Raw genomic sequence first — 19129 nt, forward strand, 5'->3', positions numbered from 1 at the left:
GGAGTCTTGCTCTGTCGCCCAGGCTGGAGTGCAAAGGCGCAATCTCAGCTCACTGCAACCTCTGCTGCCAGGGTTCAAGTGATTCTCCTGCCTCAGCCTCCCGAGTATCTGGGATTACAGGCGCAGACCACTGTGCCCTGCTAATTTTTGTATTTTTAGTAGAGTTAGGGCTCTGCCATGTTGGCCAGGCTGGTCTCTAACTCCTGACCTCAGATGATAATACCCGCTTTGGAGTCCCAATGTGCTGGGATTACGGGAGTGAGCCACCACTCCCTTAGATGATCCACCCGCCTGATTTTTCTTTTTTTTTTTTTTTTTTTTTGAGACGGAGTTTCGCTCTGTCGCCCAGGCTGGAGTGCAGTGGACGATCTCGACTCACTGCAACCTCTGCCTCCCAGGTTCAAGTGATTCTCCTGCCTCAGCTTCCCAAATAGCTGGGACTACAGGCACGTGCCACCATTCCCAGCTAATTTTTTTTTGTATTTTTAGTAGAGACAGGGTTTCACCATGTTGGCCAGGCTAGTCTCAATCTCCTGACCTTGTGATCCGCCCACCTTAGCCTCCCAAAGTGCCGGGATTACAGGCGTGAGCCACTGCACCTGGCTCAGCCAGTTGCTTATAAAATTAAATATAACCTTACCATATAACCCAGAAATTTTACTCCTAGATAATTACTGGGAGAATTTCATTTCTACCAAGAGAAATGAAAACATCCATATAAAGGCTTGTACACAAATGTTCATAGCACCTTTACTTGCAATAACTTGGAAACAACCCAAAGGCCCATCACTAGGACAGTTATTAAACAAAGCATGGCATATTCATATATTGTAATAAAAGAAAAGAATACACTTTTATTAAGAGTAATAAACAAAATAACAAAATAAACTAGACAGGCGTGGTGGCTCACATTTGTACCCCAGCACTTTGGGAGGCCAAGCAGTGAGGATCACCTGGGCCCATGAGTTCAAGACCACTATCGGCAACTTAGTGAGATCCATCTCTACAAAAAATAAAATAAATTAGCCAGGCATGGTGGCATGTGCCTGTGGTCCCAGCTACTCAGGAGGCTGAGGCAGGAGGATCGCTTGATCCCAGGACGTTGAGGCTGCAGTGAGCCGTGTTTGTGCCACTGCCCTCCAGCCTGGGTGACAGGGGGAGACCCTGTGTCAAAAAAAAAAAAAAAAAAAAAGAAGAAGAAGAAATGAACTATTGATACATTCAGCAAGAAGTATCTCAAAAGTATCAAATGAACAAAAGCTAAACATAAATTTCATAGTGTATGATTCCATTTATATCAAGTTGAACAACAAGCAGAACTGATCAATAAGGAGAGAAGTCAGATAAGGAGACAGAGCAGGGGAGGAGGGACCTTTCTAGAGTAATGACGATGTTTTATATCTTGGGTACTAGTTACATGGGTATATGCATGTACCAATACTCATTGAACTGTAGCCTTTAGATCTGTACCTTGCATTGTATAGATACTATATCTCAACAAAGAATATACCAAAAAAATCAAGTGCCAATAATTAAACATAAGAGGAGGAGTTTGGGAGCCAGTGGGATATGACTTCTTACCCTGTGTTGCCTCAGGGAACCCGTTTCTCTCGCTTTGAGAGATTTCCTCACTCATAAAACCAGGATGGTCATAAACTCCCTAAATAAGGTGGTTAAGATCATTTGCTGAGATAATGGAAAGCATATTAAATAAAAGCTGTTATTATCAGTCAATAAATTATTATTCAGGGTAAACATAGCTTCAAGCCAGTCTCTGCCCTGGTTGCCCTTCCCCAGATGTGATCCAGTCAGATGATGATGATGATGACAATGATTATTACTGTTACTTTGAGACACAGTCTCACTCTATCACACAAGCTGGAGTGCACTGGTACGATCTCAGCTCACTACAACCTAAGCCTCCAAAGGTCAAGTGATTCTCCAGTTTTAGCCTCCCAAAATGCTGGTATTACGGGTGTTGGCCACCCCACCTGGCAATCCAGTCAGTTTATTTATTTATTTTGTTATTTATTTATTTATTTTTTTGAGACGGAGTCTTGCTCTGCCACCTAGGCTGGAGAGCAGTGACATGATCTCGGCTCACTGCAACCTCCGCCTCCTGGTTTCAAGCCATCCTCCTGCCTCAGCCTCCCGAGTAGCTGGGATTACAGGCATGCCCCACCACATCTGGCTAGTTTTTGTATTTTTAGTAGAGATGGGGTTTCACCATGTTGGCCAGGCTGGTCTCGAACTCCTGACCTCAGGGGATCCGCCCACCTCGGCCTCCCAAATTGCTAGGATTACAGGTGTGAGCCACTGTGCCCCGCCCAATCCAGGCAGTTTTAAGCTTGCCGTAACAGTGCTCCAAGTATTAACAGAATTGTGCGGGCCGCAATAGGCAGTGCTTCCTCCCACAGACCTGGCTTGATCTTTCCATTACAGCAACCCGAGACTGCAGTAACACACAATGCTTCAGTTACCAGAGGGGCATGACTGTTTCCATCTGCCCAGCATCTTGGGGGCTCCTATCTCCCCAACTTTTGGTTCAAGGGATTCAGGAGGAGGTAACCCCACTCCTGAGCCTGGCCAATTAGGGCACTGCTTTCCCTGGGCCACAGAGACGGTGCTGGGATGGGGATGCGACGCAGGGTGGACCACTGGATTCAGCCTGGGAATTTGGCAGGAAATCCGGGATGAAGCACCCCTCTGTGCCCTGGGGTCACTAGGCAGGTAACTAATACCCTCAAATGTGCCCCATGAGAGCAAGGATCTTTGTTCTGTTGACTACTGAGTCATGCCTCTTAGAACAGTTCCTGGCACACAGCAGGCACTAAATAAAGATTTGTTGAGTGAATGAATTACTCAGCCTCCTAATGGACTGAAGCATAGCCACACCCCAGAAAATGATCCCTACCTCTACTCTCCTCCCAGGCCTGGAGAGACCAACTCAACTTGGTATAGAGGACACTCAGGAGTTTCTAAGGCTCAGAGGAAGCAATTAACAGAGAGGCTAGGGCCGAGCACGGTGGCTCATGCCTGTAATCCCAGCACTTTGGAAGGCCAAGGCAGACAGATTACGTGAGGTCAGGAGTTCAAGACCTCCCTGGCCAACATGGTGAAACACCGTCTCTACTAAAAATACAAAAATTAGCTGGGCGTGGTGGCGGGCACCTGTAGTCACAGCTATTCAGGAGGCTGAAGCAGAAGAATCACTTGAACCCAGGAGGCAGAGGTTGTAGTGAGCCGAGATCGCGCCACTGCACTCCAGCCTGGGCGACAGAGCAAGACTCCGTCTCAAAATAAACAAAAAAGATTTCAGAACAACTTTAGTGCTTCTGATTACCAGTGCTACTTTATATTATTCTCTACTGTCTTAGTAATTCCATCCTCCCCACCTCCATTAGAGTTTAGAAGCCGATACTCACCACTGCAACCTCCCATACACCAAGGGGTGGGAGGTGACCCGGTTGTGGTAAGCTGGCAGTGAGGGGAGTTTCCTGGGGGCTTCTGGAAAAGGATTTTCCTCCTTGAGGCGTTACCCTCACTTACCTGACCACCCGCCCCTCCATACACACACGCACAGACTTCTTCCCTTATGAAACATAAAGGCACAAAGCCTGGAGCCGCAGCAGCCATGAGGACTGCCTGAGCACCAACACAGCAGAAATGGAGTCCTCAGGTTCCCAATGACACCACTGAGCCACCAAACCAACCACGAACAGGCCTTCTTCAGGGCTTACTGAAAAGCCAGCAAAAAACACCCTTTTGATTTAAGGTCTGATTGACATTTACTGGCTGGGTTTTCAATTAATTACAGATGAGCACAGACTAATACAGAGATACACCGGGGTCAATGACCGAGATGGCCTCTGGTGCATTCTCAGGCAGGCACCATCCCCAGGCTGACACAGGCGCCCTCTCCTGTCCACTTGGCATATTGCTTGCAGCCAGAGCAAGTAGATTCCCTGGGATGCACTCAGGTTGCAAATCAGCCAGCCCTCTACACAGGGGCTTCTGAAAAAGATCCCTGTTCAGAAATCGGCCAGAAGATTTAGCCATGAGTACATGAGCAAATTCCAGCAAATGCCTCTGCATAATGAAGGGTGGGACTAAAAAAGGAGCAGCGAGATTAAACGCAGCCAATGACACACTTCTTCCATCTGAGACTATGTGCCTTAGTTAGGTCTTTGCCAGCTGTGACAGCCACAATGTCAAAGCTGGCTGGGAGCGGTGGCTCATGCCTGTAATCCCAGCACTTTGGGAGGCTGAGGTGGGCAGATTACCTGAGGTCAGGAGTTCGAAAACAGCCTGGCCAACATGGTGAAACCCTATCTCCACTAATAATACAAAAAAAAAATTAGCTGGGCATAATGGCACACCCCTGTAATCCCAGCTACTTGGGAGGCTGAGGCAGGAGAATTGCTTGAACCTGGGAGGTGGAGGTTGCAGTGAGCCGAGATTGAACCACTGCACTACAGCCTGGGTGACAGAGTGAGACTCCATCTTGGGGAAAAAAACAAAAACAAAACAAAATTAGCCGGGTGTGGTGGCAGAAGCCTGTAATCCCAGCTGCTCGGGAGGCTGAGGCAGGATAATCACTTGAACCTGGGAGGTGGAGGTTGTAGCGAGCTGAGATTGTGCCACTACTCTCCAGCCTGGGCGACAGAGCGAGACTCTGTCTCAAAAAAAAAAAAAATTCAAAGCCAGACTCTCACAGAGGGTTTCACCAAGAGTTTCCAAATTTACTTAATAATGTCTGCATAGGAAAATGTTTTCAGTGAGAGCAAAAATATTTGGGGGGGGGGCATGAATAAATAAGTTTATTTTAAAAATTTTTATGTTCGTTTCATCCCTCTAATTTTTGTGTATGTTTTTAAATACATATAATATAACCATACTATTATATGTTAGTGCTATACATGACTGCTAAATACTTTCATTTATTTATTTACTTACTTATTTTATTTTATTTTTTTGAGACAGGGTCTTGCTCTGTCGCCCAGGCTGGAGTGCAATGGTGCGATCTTGGCACACCGCAACCTCCACCTCCCGGGTTCAAGCGATACTCTTGCCTCAGTCTCCCAAGTAGCTGAGATTACAGGCATGCGCCACCACGCCCAGCTAACTTTTTGTATTTTTAGTAGAGACGGGGTTTCTCCATGTTGTTCAGGTTGGTCTCGAACTCCCCACCTCAGGGGATCCACCCGCCTTGGACTCGCAAAGTGCTGGGATTACAGGCATGAGCCACCGTGCCCGGCTGACTGCTAAATAATTTTACATATGTGTACACACGTGCATACATATATGCTAGGGAAGGAACCTCAGAAGTGTTTCCTTGATAGGAGAACATAATAATAAATGTTTGGAGGTCACCAGCAGCAGCCTGGCTGCCATATAATATAACTGATGTGATGCTCTGGTGATTATAAATAAACTCCAGCAAAGTGATTTTCAAACACTGGTGCGTGTGAGAATGTACTCTAGAGACTGCTAAAAATAAACACGTCCACCCCTTCCCCACGTCCACCAAATCAGGACCTGCAGGTAGCATTCCTGGGCATCTACTGGAAGCTTCCCACAAAGCTCACTAGTTTTCCTCCATATTGTGCACCTTTCAGCTCCCCAATCCTCTTGGCAGTGGTGTTTAATCTGGTGGTTAGTTAGCCCTTCTATTGAGAGCTGAACACCAACTGTTGTAGCTGTCCTTTCTAGAAGTTTTGTTTAATTCTTTTTCCAGCTTCCTGGCAACTTTTCATTTTACTTGTGTTTTAATATCCTTCTCTTTTATCCTCTTAACAGATAAGCTTAGGTATTTTATATCCACATCTGATAATTCCACGTTTGCAGGCTGTGACCTGCCATGTTTTTCTGCTGGCTCTCGCTCATGGTGGCTGCTTTTTTCATGTGGTGTGTATATATATATATATATATATATAGATAGATAGATAGATAGATAGATAGATATTTATATATATTTTTTGTATTTTTAGTAGAGATGGGGTTTCTCCATGTTGGTCAGGTTGGTCTGATATATATATGAGATATATATATATCATATATATCGATATATATATATCTCATATAAATAAAAAATAAAAATATATATAGTATGATATATATCATGATATATGTATATCGATATATGATATATATCTTATATCTCATATAATAATCATATATATCGATATATATGAGATATATATGAGATATGAGACATATATATCATATTATATATATCATATATGAGATATGATATATATATCATATTATATATCATATATGGATATATATCATATTATATATATATCATATATGGATATATATATCATATTATATATATCACATATGGATATATATATCATGATATATGTATATAAATATGATATATATCATATATATCATATAAATATATATATCATATATCTCATATATATCTATATATCGATATATATCTATATATCATACTATATATAGATATATATCGATATATATCTATATATCATACTATATATAGATATATATCGATATATATCTATATATTTCTTTTTTACTGTGAGCTTGTATGTGCTGGAACTCTATCTGAAGGATTTCTCCAAGGCCTGGGCAGAGAGAGCACAGGCAGGAAGAGTTTATGTTTGCCCTTGCCAGGTGCTTAGACACAATTAGGTACCCCTAGGGGTTCATTCTCAGCCTGCAATTTCCAGGACCTTTCAAAGAGGCCCCAAGCCCACATGAGGGACAGTCAGTGGCTACAAATTCTCAGAGGAGAATGTATCAGTCTCTACCTAGGGCAAAGGCTTGTGTGCCTTCAGAAGGAGGTTTTTTTCTAGTTCACCAGGTACCTTGCCAGAGACCTGGTTGTACACAAGGCTGTTGCCTGCCCAATTCCCCCACAGCATAGTCCCCATCCCCCAGGTCAAGTGATACGGTGTGGCTGTGCCCCCACCCAAATCTCATCTTATATTCACACGTCTCACTAAAAATACAAAAAATTAGCCAGGCATGGCGGCACATGCCTGTAATCTCAGCCACTCGGGAGGCTGAGACAGGAGAATCACTTGAACCCAGGAGGTGGAGGTTGCAGTGAGCTGAGATCACGCCATTGCACTCCAGCCTGGGCAACAAGAGCGAAACTCTGTCTCAAAAAATAAATAAATAAAATGAATAAATAAGTAAATAAACATGAACAGAGTACTTGAGGGCCAGGTACAGTTCTATGTTTTATGGATCTTAATATCCACATAACAACCCAATTACAAGCATAAAACTGAGGCCCAGAGAGGTTAAATAACTGTCCCTGGGGTCACACAGAAAGTGGCAGAGCGGGGACAGATAAGCAGGCAGCCTGGTTCGAGGCCGTGCTGCAAACAGTAAACAGTAAACACTGTTTACTGAATGGTGCTGAGGGCACATCAGAACTATGAGGTAAGTGCTATTCGGTACAGAAAGGCAGAGGGACTCATGCAGGACACACACCATGTAAACAGCAGGGCAAGGATCTGAGTGCACGAAGTCTTTATCTAGAAGCAGAGGTTTTGGCATTTGGGTAATAATGACAAGAAGGGATTCTGGCTGGGTGCGGTGGCTCACGCCTGTAATCCCAGCACTTTGGGAGGCCACAGCGGGCGGATCACTTGAGGTCAGGAGTTGGAGACCAGCCTGACCAACATGGTGAAACCCCATCTCTACTAAAAATACAAAAATTAGCTGGGCGTGGTGGCGGGCGCCTGTAATCCCAGCTACTCAGGAAGGCAAAAGCCTGGGCAACAAAGTTAGACTCCATCTCAAAAAAACAAAGGGGGCCGGGCGCAGTGGCTCACGCCTGTAATCCCAGCACTTTGGGAGGCTGAGGCGGGCGGATCACGAGGTCAGGAGATCGAAACCATCCTGGCTAACATGGTAAAACCCCGTCTCTACTAAAAATACAAAAAATATTAGCTGGGCGTGGTGGCGGGCGCCTGTAGTCCCAGCTACTCGGGAGGCTGAGAGGCAGGAGAATGGCGTGAACCCGGGAGGCGGAGCTTGCAATGAGCCGAAATTGTGCCACTGCACTCCAGCCTGGGCGACAGAGCAAGACTCCGTCTCAAAAAAAAAAAAAACCAAAAAAAAAAAACGGATTCCATGTATACCCCCTGTAGCCTGTAGTAGCAACCAGATGGGCATGTCCCGGGCCAGGGCTCGCCTATCCACTATCCTGCTGCATCCTCACAAGAATCCTGGGAGATAAGTTCTATTAGTATCCCATTTGATAAATATGGAAATGGAGGCTCATAGAGGTCAAGCTGCCTGCTCAAAGTCACATGGCTAATAAGCGGCAGTGCCAAGATCCGAAGCCAAGAGTGCCTACTCTGTGGCAGACTGTGCCATCAGGGACCCCTTCGTATCACACCCTGTGCAGTTCTTTCCCACACTCACTGTGGTCTATGCCGGGAGCTGCTTTGACCAATAGTGTGGTGGAAATGACGCTGGAAGGTTCCAGGCCTTGCCCTTAAATAACCTGCAGCTTCTGCTTCTTCCCTCATGAAAATCTGGTTGTTGGGGAGTCCTGAGCAGCCATGTGAGATATTCAGCTACCCTGCAGGAGAGACCACGTGGAGAAGAGAGGCCCAGAGGCTACACTGAGAGGGAACCAACTCCCCAGTCCCAGTGCCAGTTCCAGATGACTCCAGCCCAGCCACCTCCGCCTGCACCTGGATGAGAGCCCGCCAAGCAGCAACCAGCAAAAGAACTGTCCAGCTGAGCCCAGGCAAGCCACAAAGGTAACAGAAACTAAGAGTGACTGGGTTTTTTGTTTGTTTGTCTTTTTGAGACAGGGTCTTGCTCTGTTGCCCAGGCTGGAGTGCTGTGGCACGATCTCGGTTCACTGCAGCCTCCACCTCTCTCAGGTTCAAGCGATTCTCCTGCCTCAGCCTCCCGAGAAGCTGTGACCACAGGCACCTGCTAAATTTTTGTATTTTTAGTAAAGAAAGGGTTTTGCCATGTTGCCCAGGCTAGTCGCGAACTCCTGGCCTGAAGTGATCCACCCACCTCAACCTCCCAAAGTGCTGAGATTACAGGCATGAGCCACTGCACCTGGCTAAGAGTTACTATGTTAAGCCACCAAGCTTTGGATCAGATGGCTATGTAGAAAAAGAAAACTGAAACCAAGTCCATGGCCTAAATTCATAAGAATGGCCACAGAGCTGAGCACTTCTGAAAAAATGACCTCAGCAACCTGAATGAATGATCGTGGTGTATCCGTTTCCCATGGCCACTATAACAAACTACCACAAATGCAGTGGCTTAAAACAGCACAAATTTATTATTATTATTATTTGAGACAGGGTCTTGCTCTGTCACCCAGGCTGGAGTGCAGGGGTGCGGTCACAGCTCACTGCAGCCTCATTCTCCTGGGCTCAAGCAATCCTGCCGCAGCCTCCTGAGTGGCTAAAACTATAGGCATGCATCACCATGCCCCACTAATTGTTTTTTATTTTTAGTAGAGACAAGGTCTCGCTTTGTTGCCCAGGCTGGTCTTGAACCCCTGGGTTCAAGTGATCCTCCTGCCTCGACCTTCTAAAGTGCTGGGATAACAGGCATGAACCACCGCACCTGCCCTAAATGTATTATTTTACAGTTCCAGAAGTCAGAAGTCTGAAATGGGGGCCAGTTGTGGTGGCTCACGCCTGTAATCCCAGCACTTTGGGAGGCCAAGGCGGGTGGATCACCTGAGGTCAGGAGTTGAAGACCAGCTGGCCAACATGGTGAAACCCCCATCTCTACTGAAAATACAAAAATTAGCCAGGCATGGTGGCATGCGCCTGTAATCCCAGCTATTCAGGAGGCCAAGGCAGGAGAATCGCTTGAAACCAGGATGCAGAGGTTGCAGGGAGCTGAGATCATGCCACTGTAATCCAGCCTGGGCGACCATGTGAGACCCCCTCTCAAAAAACAAAACAAAACAAAACAAAAAACTGGGCGCAGTGGCTCACGCCTGTAATCCCAGCACTTTGGGAGGCCAAGGCAGGTGGATCACCTGAGGTCAGGAGTTCAAGACCAGCCTAGCCAACATGGTGAAACCCTATCTCTACTAAAAATACAAAAAATTAGCCAGGTGTGGTGGTGGGTGCCTGGTGGTGGGTGCCAGGTGTGGTGGTGGGTGCTACTCAGGGGACTGAGGCAGGAGAATCGCTTGAACCCAGGAGGCAGAGATTGCAGTGAGTTGAGATCGTGCCACTGCACTGCAATCTGGGCAACAAGAATGAAACTCCATCCCCCTCCCCCAAAAAAAAGTCCAAAATGGCTTTCACTAGGCTAATCTCAAGGTGTCCACAGGGCTGTGTTCCTTTCTGAAGTCTCCAGTGGAGAATCCATCTCCTCGGCTTTTCCAGCTTCCAGAGGCTGCCCACATTCCTTGGCTCATTCCTCCCTTCCTCCATCTTCAAGGCCAGCGGGGCAGCATCCCTCAAATCATTCCCTCTCTTGCCTCCCTCTTTCCCTTATAAGGACCCCTGTGATCACACTGACCTGACCTGCATAATTCAGGATCATCTCCCCATCCCCAAATCCTTCATTTGATCACATGTGCAAAGTCACCTTTGCTGTGCATGGTAACATATTCAACAGGTTCTTGGGATAAGGATGTGGACATCTTTGGGGGACCAGTCACTCTATTGCCTACTGTGTGTGATAAACCAGAAAAAGGACCAGTGCACTCCAAAGGAATAAACACAGATGAGCTGGAATTTTCCCACTGCCCAGAGATATCTCACAGCCTCCCTGGGAGCACCAAAAGTGCACTTTGCAGGCATGGCCTCAACCTGCCTAACATCACCAACCTCCTTTACTTTTGGGTTAAAATAATTTAAACAAAGGAATTCTGTGTTTAAAAAGATCTTTGCCTCCCCAGCAGGGTGCATCATCGATGATTTATGCTTCTAGCATGTACTGTTCTTTCCTCAGGCAGCCACAGCTACTGCTCCAGCCTCTCCTGTGAGACAGCTGGGCGCAGCCTGCTGAGTCAAAAGTATCTCAGCCAAAGGTACAGATACTGGATTTATTGGTCAGCTCAGGACGCCTGACCTGAGAGAAAGCAGGGCCGCCAGTGCACCCTGGGAAATTCCAATCACCATGGCTGGGGGCCAGAGCAAAGGGCAATTAGCAGTGTGAAGACACTAATGATGTAATTAAAAGGTGTAAATACAAGAAGCCAGTACATTGCAATATCTGGTAGCATCTCCAACTCGACCTGTCCCTAACTGAGCTCCAGGTCTTTCTGTCCAACCTGCCCATCCTTCAGTCGGCTGTCTCACACCCAATCCATGGGAAATCCTGCTGGCTCTACCTTGTAAACAAATCTACTGGTTATTCATTACTAAGAGGAAAAGGAAAGGTTCTTGACATGGTTACACCTTAACCAAGTGATCCAAATTACCATCACAAATGACGGAACAAATAGACCTCAGGAGTCCCCTGAAGGGATGTCCTTAGGAGGCACCTCGAGTCTGTGGTGTTCCCGCCAAACATGTTCAACATGAATCCAATCAGGGGAAGCAATCAGGAGACTCCAGACATCGGGACACACTATCAATCAGAGGACTGGCTCCGATGTCAATGTCAAAAAACAAGGGCAGGGATACTATTCTAGAGCAGGGTCAGAAAACTCTTCCTGTAAAGGGGCAGAGAGTAAATATTTTAGATTTTGAAGCCAGGTGTGGTGGCTCATGCCTGTAATCCTGAAACTGCCTTTGCAAAATTATGACTGACACAGCGAAAGAGATCTAACTTGACTAACTCCATCTTACGTCCAACCTCCAAGCTGTCCTTGTTCATTCCTGAGTGAAGGCTGAACTAACTTTGGGAGAAACTTAGTTTATAGTTTAAACAAACTTGGTAACAGCCCTTTCCCAAAGCAGACCTCCTTCTTGTCTGGCGACTAGATTGCCTTTGTAGGACTAACATTAGCCACAAGATTAGAAATTATGGTTTAGGAGTCATGCAGCTGGAGGATACAAGATTCTGACCCTCCCTAAACTGCTCCTAAGATCAGTGCTTGAGATATTCTGCAGACTCTGCACTTGATGGATCAGCTGGCCCCACCCAGATCAATAAATTGGCTCATCTGATCTTGTGCCTGCCCTCCCCCTCCCCCGCCGCCACCCAGGAACTAACTGAGCACAAGACAGCTCGGACTCCCTATGATTTCATCTCTGACCAATCAGCACTCCTGGCTCACTGGCTTCCCCTCACCCACCAAGTTATCCTTAAAAACTCTGCTCCCCGGCCAGGCGTGGTGGCTCATGCCTGTAATCCCAGCACTTTGGGAGGCCAAGGCGGGCAGATCTCCTGACGTTGGGAGTTAGAGACCAGCCTGACCAACATGGAGAAACCCCATCTCTACTTAAAATACAAAATTAGATGGGCGTGGTGGCGCATGGCTGTAATCCCAGCTACTCGGGAGGCTGAGGCGGGAGAATCATTTGAACCCGGGAGGCGGAGGTTGTGGTGAGCCGAGATCACGCCATTGCACTCCAGCCTGGATGTCAGAGTGCGACTCTGTCTCAAAAAATAAAATAAAATAAAATAAAACAGAACTCTGATATTGTCCCTCTGCTGCGCAGAACCCTCCAGTAAGTCCTGTTCCACTCAGAGTAAAGCCAAGGCATTTGCAGTGACCCACAGGCCCCATACAAACTGTCCCCCTTTCCCGTCATCAGTTTCCTCTGTCCTGTGTGCCAGGCAGGCTCATGCCTCAGGTCCTGTGTGCATGCGGGATCCTCTGGGCTGGAACGTTTCTTCCCCCAGATAGCAACGCTGCTCGTTCCCTCCCTCCTTTGCATATTTTCAGTGAGTTCTCCCTGATAATCCTATCTAGGCTTATAGCCTTGCTTTAAATACTCCTTGTTCTACAACCCTGATTTTTTTCCTAGAGCAATTATTGCTATCTAATATACTTCATCTTTAACTTTTTTTTGAGATGGAATCTCACTCTGTCACCCAGGCTGGAGTGCAGTGGTGCAATCTCGGCTCACTGCAACCTCTGCCTCTTGGGTTCAAGTGATTCTCCTGCCTAAGCCTCCTAAGTAACTGGGATTACAGGTGCCTGCCACCACGCCTGGCTAATTTTTGTATTTTTAGTAGAGATGGGGTTTCACCATGTTGCCCAGGCTGGTCTCAAACTCCTGACCTCAAGTGATGCACCGGCCTCAGCCTCCCAAAGTGCTCGGATTACAGGCATGAGCCACTGGGCCCAGCCAACTATTTATTTCATTTATTGTCTGGCTTCCTCCACAAGAATGTAAGGTACCTGAGGGCAAGATGTTTTGCTTTTTCCTGCCTGTTGTATCTATAACATCTACATGACAGCCATGACCCTATGCCAGGCACTGACTTAACATTTTATATCCATTTACTTAATCCTCACCACAACACAATAAATATTATTTACAGCAGAATGCATACATAGTATATACACAAAATAATAATAATAATAATAATAGCATCTACCGCATCATAATTGGTGAGGACCCAGTGCCAGAGGCTGGGAGGTGCTCCAGACAAGCCATGGCACAAAGTACAAGCCCAGCTAATGTGACCATTACATAATACCCAATGTACGGAATCGGAAATTGAAGCTAAGAGGGGCTAAATGACGTACCCAAAGTCACCAGTCTGGGTAGGGATTCAAACCTATGTCAGTCTGACTCCACAAGCCATTTTCTTTCTTTTTTTTTTTTTTTTTTTTTTGATATGGAGTCTCGCTCTGTCACCCAGGCTGGAGTGTAGTGGCACGATCTCGGCTCACTGCAACCTCCACCTCCCATGTTCAAGTGATTCTTCTGCCTCAGCCTCCCAAGTAGCTGGGATTACAGGTGCGCGTCACCATGCCCAGCTAATTTTTGTATTTTTAGTAGAGAAGGGGTTTCACCATGTTGGTCAGGCAGGTCTTGAACTCTTGACTTCGTGATCTGCCCACCTTGGCCTCCCAAAGTGCTGGGATTACAGGAGTGAGCCACTGCACCCGGCCTTTTTTTTTTTTGAGACAGAGTTTCACTCTTGTTGCCCAGGCTGGAGTGCAATGGCGTGATCTCGGCTCACTGCAACCCCCACCTCCTGGGTTCAAGCGATTCTCCTGCCTCAGCCTCCCGAGTAGCTGGGATTACAGGCATGTGTCACCACGTCTGGCTAATTTTGTATTTTTAGTAGAGACGGGGTTTCTCCATGTTGGTCAGGCTGGTCTCTAATTCCCGACCTCAGGTAATCCACCTGCCTCGGCCTCCCAAAGTGCTGGGATTATAGGTGGGAGGCACCGCGCCCAGCACAGAAGCCTATTTATTTATTTATTTATTTATTTATTGAGACAGAGTCTCGCTCTGTCGCCCAAGCTGGAGTGCAGTGGCGTGATCTTGGCTCACTGCAACCTCTGCCTCCCGGGTTCAAGCAATTCTCCTGCCTCAGCCTCCCAAGTAGCTGGGACTACAGGTGTGTGCCACCACACCTGCCTAATTTTGTATTTTGAGTAGAGACAGGGTTTCACCATGTTGGCCAGGCTGGTCTTGAACTCCTGACCTCATGATCCACCCACCTCCGCCTTCCAAAGTGCTGGGATTACAGGCATAAGCCACTGCGCCCGGCCCCAGAAGCCATTTTCTAAACCACAATGCTAAGAATGTCACGGTGTTTGGAAGACAGGCAGAGACGGGAAACAAACTGGGTCTAGGAATTCAGTGTCCAAAGTTTCGCCTCTGGCACAAATCTCTGCATATGACCTGAGCAATTAACTGCTGCCCTCAACGCCTCCATTTTCCCTTCTATAAACCAGAGGAAGTCATTCCTCTTTCCGGACCTGGGGACAAAACAGTTGTGGGGGTCAAATGAGATGGCTAACAGGAAAGCACTTTGGTAACTGTGAAATCTAATACTTTCCCATTCTAAGAGCTGCAGCCCCAACAAAGACCCCACCAAACACCGAACAACCAAGAATTCCGGGCCCTGGAAAGCAAACTTTAAGCATCCAGACTTACAGAGGGGGAAAAAAAGTGCACTCCCTTAACCATGTGGGCTTTGTGTGTGCTCCTCCCTCTGCCCCAGTGCTTTCCTTACTCCTTGTCCCGGTGTTGTCCTCACCCTTCAAGGTCCCAATTCAGATGTCTCCTCTGCCAGGAAGGCCTCCCTGAACCCCATGCCATGTCAGGTGCCCAGTGGGCTCCCCCATCTCAGCTCTGCCCACTGTTGGGGGATACGTCTGTCCCCCGCAGGACTAGGAATTCCTTGAGGGCACAGATTGGTGCTGGTTTGGTCCCTGCTGTTTCGCCAGCATTGCCAGCACAAGTCCTGGCACAGGGCAGAGGCTCACAAAATACCAGCTAAAGGAAGTAATGAATGGATGGAGGGATGAATGGTGTGTAACCGCCCAAGGGGTTCACCTTGCCCGCTGCCTAGACAGAGCTGATTCATCAAGAGAGGAGAACTGCAAGACAAAGAGTAATTCACGCAGAGTTGGCTGTGCGGGAGGGTTTTTTGTTTGTTTGAGATTGAGACAGTCTTGCTCTGTTGCCCAGACTGGAGGGCAGTGGTGCAATCTCGGCTCACTGCAACCTCTGCCTCCTAGATTCAAGCAATTCTCCTGCCTCAGCCTCCTGAGTAGATGAGATTACAGATGTGCGCCACCACACCCAGCTAATTTTTGTATTTTCAGTAGACACGGGTTTTCACCATGTTGGTCAGGCTGGTCTCGAACTCCTGACCTCATGATCCACCCACCTCGGCCTCCCAAAGTGCTGGAATTACAGACGTGAGCCACCGCGCCCCAGCCAGGAGTCTATTACTCAAATCAGTCTCCCTGAGCATTCAGGGAGATTTTATTTTTATTTTATTTATTTTATTTTTTTTTGAGATGGAGTTTCACTCTTTCGCCTGGGCTGGAGTGAAGTGACGCGATCTTGGCTCACTGCAACCTCCATCCCCGGGTTCAAGCGATTCTCATGCCCCAGCCTCCCGAGTAGCTGGGATTATAGGCGCCCGCCACCAAGCCCGCCTAACTTTCGTATTTTTAGTAGAGACGGGGTTTCACCATGCTGGCCAGGCTGGTTGCAAACTCCTGACCTCAGGTGCTCCACCCCCCTCAGCCTTCCAAAGTGCTAGGATTACAGGCGTGAGCCAATGGGCCCAGCTGGAGCAGAGTTTTTTTGTTTTTTGTTTTTGTTTTGAGACGGAGTCTCGCTCTGTCGCCCAGGCTGGAGTGTAGTGGTGCGATCTCGGTGGAGCAGAGTTTTTAAGGATAACTTGATGGGTGAGGGGAAGCCAGTGAGCCAGGAGTGCTGACTGGTCAGAGATGAAATAATAGAGAGTCGGAGCTGTCTTCTTGCGCTCAGTCAGTTCCTGGGTTGGGGGGCCACAAGATCATATGGGCCAGTTTATTGATTTGGGTAAGGCCAGCTGATCCATCAAGTGCAGGGTCTGTGAAATATCTCAAGCACTGATCTTAGGAGCAGTTTAGGGAGGGTCAGAGTCTTGTATCCTCCAGCTGCATGACTCCTAAACCATAATTTCTAATCTTGTGGCTAATGTTAGTCCTACAAAGGCAATCTAGTCGCCAGACAAGAAGGAGGTCTGCTTTGGGAAAGGGCTGTTACCATGTTTGTTTAAACTATAAGCTACAAACTAAATCTCTCCCAAAGTTAGTTCAGCCTTTGCCCAGGAATGAACAAGGATAGCTTGGAGGTTAGAAGCAAGATGGAGTAAGTTAACTTAGATCTCTTTCGCTGTGTCAGTCATAATTTTGCAAAGGCGGTTTCAGTGGTTCTCTGACCCAGCCAATGATGCTAAATTCCCTTATTTTATGTCCCACGTAGCACAACACAGATCACCTTTTTTTTTTTTTTTGAGACGGAGTCTTGCTCTGTCACCCAGGCTGGAGTACAGTGTTACGATCTCGGCTCACTGCAAGCTCCGCCTTCCGGGTTCACGCCATTCTCCTGCCTCAGCCTCCTGAGTAGCTGGGACCACAGGCGCCCGCCACCACGCCCGGCTAATTTTTTGTATTTTTAGTAGAGATGGGGTTTCACCGTGTTAGCCAGGATGGTCTCCATCTTCTGACCTCGTGATCCGCCCACCTCGGCCTCCCAAAGTGCTGGGATTACAGGCATGAGCCACCGCGTCCGGCAAGATCACCTCTTTAAAGTAGTTTATATTTGGGGTGTTTACTATGCCCTTTATTTCTATTTATTATTTTTTGAGACAGTCTTGCTGTGTCGCCCAGGCTGGAGTGCAATGGCACAATCTAGGCTCACTGCAGCCTCCACCTACCAGGTTCAAGCGATTCCCCTGCCTCAGCCTCCCAAGTAGCTGGGATTACAGGTGTGCGCCACCACACCCAGCTAATTTTTGTATTTTTAGTACAGACGGGGTTTCAGTATGTTGGCCAGGCTGGTCTCGAACTCCTGGCCTCATGTGATCCGCCTGCCTCGGCCTCCCAAAGTGCTGGTACTACAGGTGTGAGCCACCGCGCCAGACCTTACTATGCCCTTTAGATCTGAGCTCGGGCGGCCCCCTCTAGGCAGCCCTGCTGGCCTCAGGTCCCTGGGTCAGCTAGTTCCTCTGAGCTCCAGGGTTCCCACTTTCCCGACCACTCTGGGTTGACAGTGATGGATCAGGAGTGTATTTCCCAGTGCTGAGCAAAAAGGCCGCATAGTCTGTCAACCGAATGAAAGGACGGCGTATGAGGGCATTAATGAGTACACAGATGAATGTCCTTTCTGGCTCAAAGTCCTTTTCCGGATTCCCAGGCCATGTCTCCAGAACCCAGACTTCACCCCCGAACCATGCCCCTAATCCAGACTTATTGATTACAGTAAAACTGAGACACGTCGACGTCCTAAACGGAGGATATACAAGCACCTCCTAGATCAGTGGGGAAACTGAGGCACACGGTGCCGCTTTTGAAATGAAGTTGCCCAAGGACGGCCGCGCAAAGGACCGCGTCCGGTTTCTCCTCAGCCCCTCCCCTAGCTCCTCTATCCTGGAAAGCCCCGTCCAAATTTCTCCCATCTCTCACACTATTGGTTTAACAGGGCATCAGTCTCCAAGCGCTCTCTTCCTTTATCGGCTGGCATTTCCTACTCGCGTGGTGGCGCCTTGACCCGCCCCTTACGCCCCGCCCCTCCCTCACTATTGGGCCACCAGCACGCCCCTCTATCAGAAACCCCCCACTATTGGCCACTGGACTTTGCCGGTTCGGGCTGTGATTGGTCGTAGACAGAAGTCCATCCCCTGAGCAACCACCTGACAGGGGTTGGAGAAAGGAAAAAGGTTGGAGGGAATTCGGGTCAGACTCACGTTGAGCCGGCGGGAGGCAGATATAGGTCTTGAAGAACTCGCTTCGGCGGGCGGCCTCCTTAATACGGTTGGCAAGCGGCTTGCTGACCTGCCGGATGCCCAAGTATAGCAGCTTCGCCATAGGGAACGCGCCCACCACCATCTTGGCGGTCTCACAGGGCACGCGCAACCTTGCTGACTGGGCGGGGCGCCTCAACCTCTTCACTCCTCCCCCGCCCTCTCGTAGCCATGCGTGCGTCAGTACGTATGTACGTACGCTCAAGGGAAACTTCAGAGGCGCATCCTGACGTCACCCCGTCGACGCTGACGTGCCGAAGTCCGTTCGCTGAATATGCAAATATCACGGAAGTGAGGCGGGTCAGGGGGCGGTGCCGTTAAACGGATGCTGGAAGGCGTGTGGATTCCCACGCCCGCCTTGGCCGACGTCACTGTACTCCTTCGTGATGTCACGTTCCGAGTTGGCGTCCCCACCCAAAGGAGGCTCTTAATTAGTCCTAATTAGTCCTATGAGCCCCAAATACACCTTCCTCTGCAAGCTAGGGCTCTCATTGGGATTAAGAGGAAGCCGCGTGGTCATACAGACTTTGGTTGGGATCCCAGCTCTGCCATTTCCTCGCTGTGTAATATTAGATGAGTGGCATAACCTCTCTGGACTTCAGTATTACCGTCTAGCAAATGGGAATCCTAATAGCAGTTGCCTCTTTGGGTTGTTGTGAGGCTGCTATGCTAATCTTGAGTGTAAAACAGTGGACCATGGGAAGTGGTTAGAATGGTGCCATTCATATAGTTAAGCGCTCAGTAAATAGCCCTTCTT

The 19129-nt window shown here is 48.0% G+C and overlaps 1 protein-coding gene across 2 annotated transcripts in view; it reads right to left on the reverse strand.

The window, feature by feature from the left end:
* The window catches only part of OPA3 (outer mitochondrial membrane lipid metabolism regulator OPA3), a 57269-nt gene extending 38611 nt beyond the window's left edge, over positions 1-18658 (reverse strand). The window contains exon 1 of one of the 2 annotated variants that reach the window (XM_004060967.5): positions 18316-18658. In XM_004060967.5, coding sequence (XP_004061015.1) covers positions 18316-18457 — 142 coding nt within the window. In that variant the 5' untranslated portion in view covers positions 18458-18658. The remainder of the gene's footprint in view (positions 1-18315) is intronic. The other variant, XM_004060966.5, reaches the window with a different exon arrangement.
* Positions 18659-19129: the final 471 nt, after the last annotated feature.

This window comes from Gorilla gorilla, chromosome 20 (genome assembly GCF_029281585.2).
Source record: "Gorilla gorilla gorilla isolate KB3781 chromosome 20, NHGRI_mGorGor1-v2.1_pri, whole genome shotgun sequence".
Taxonomy (NCBI): Eukaryota; Metazoa; Chordata; class Mammalia; order Primates; family Hominidae; genus Gorilla; species Gorilla gorilla.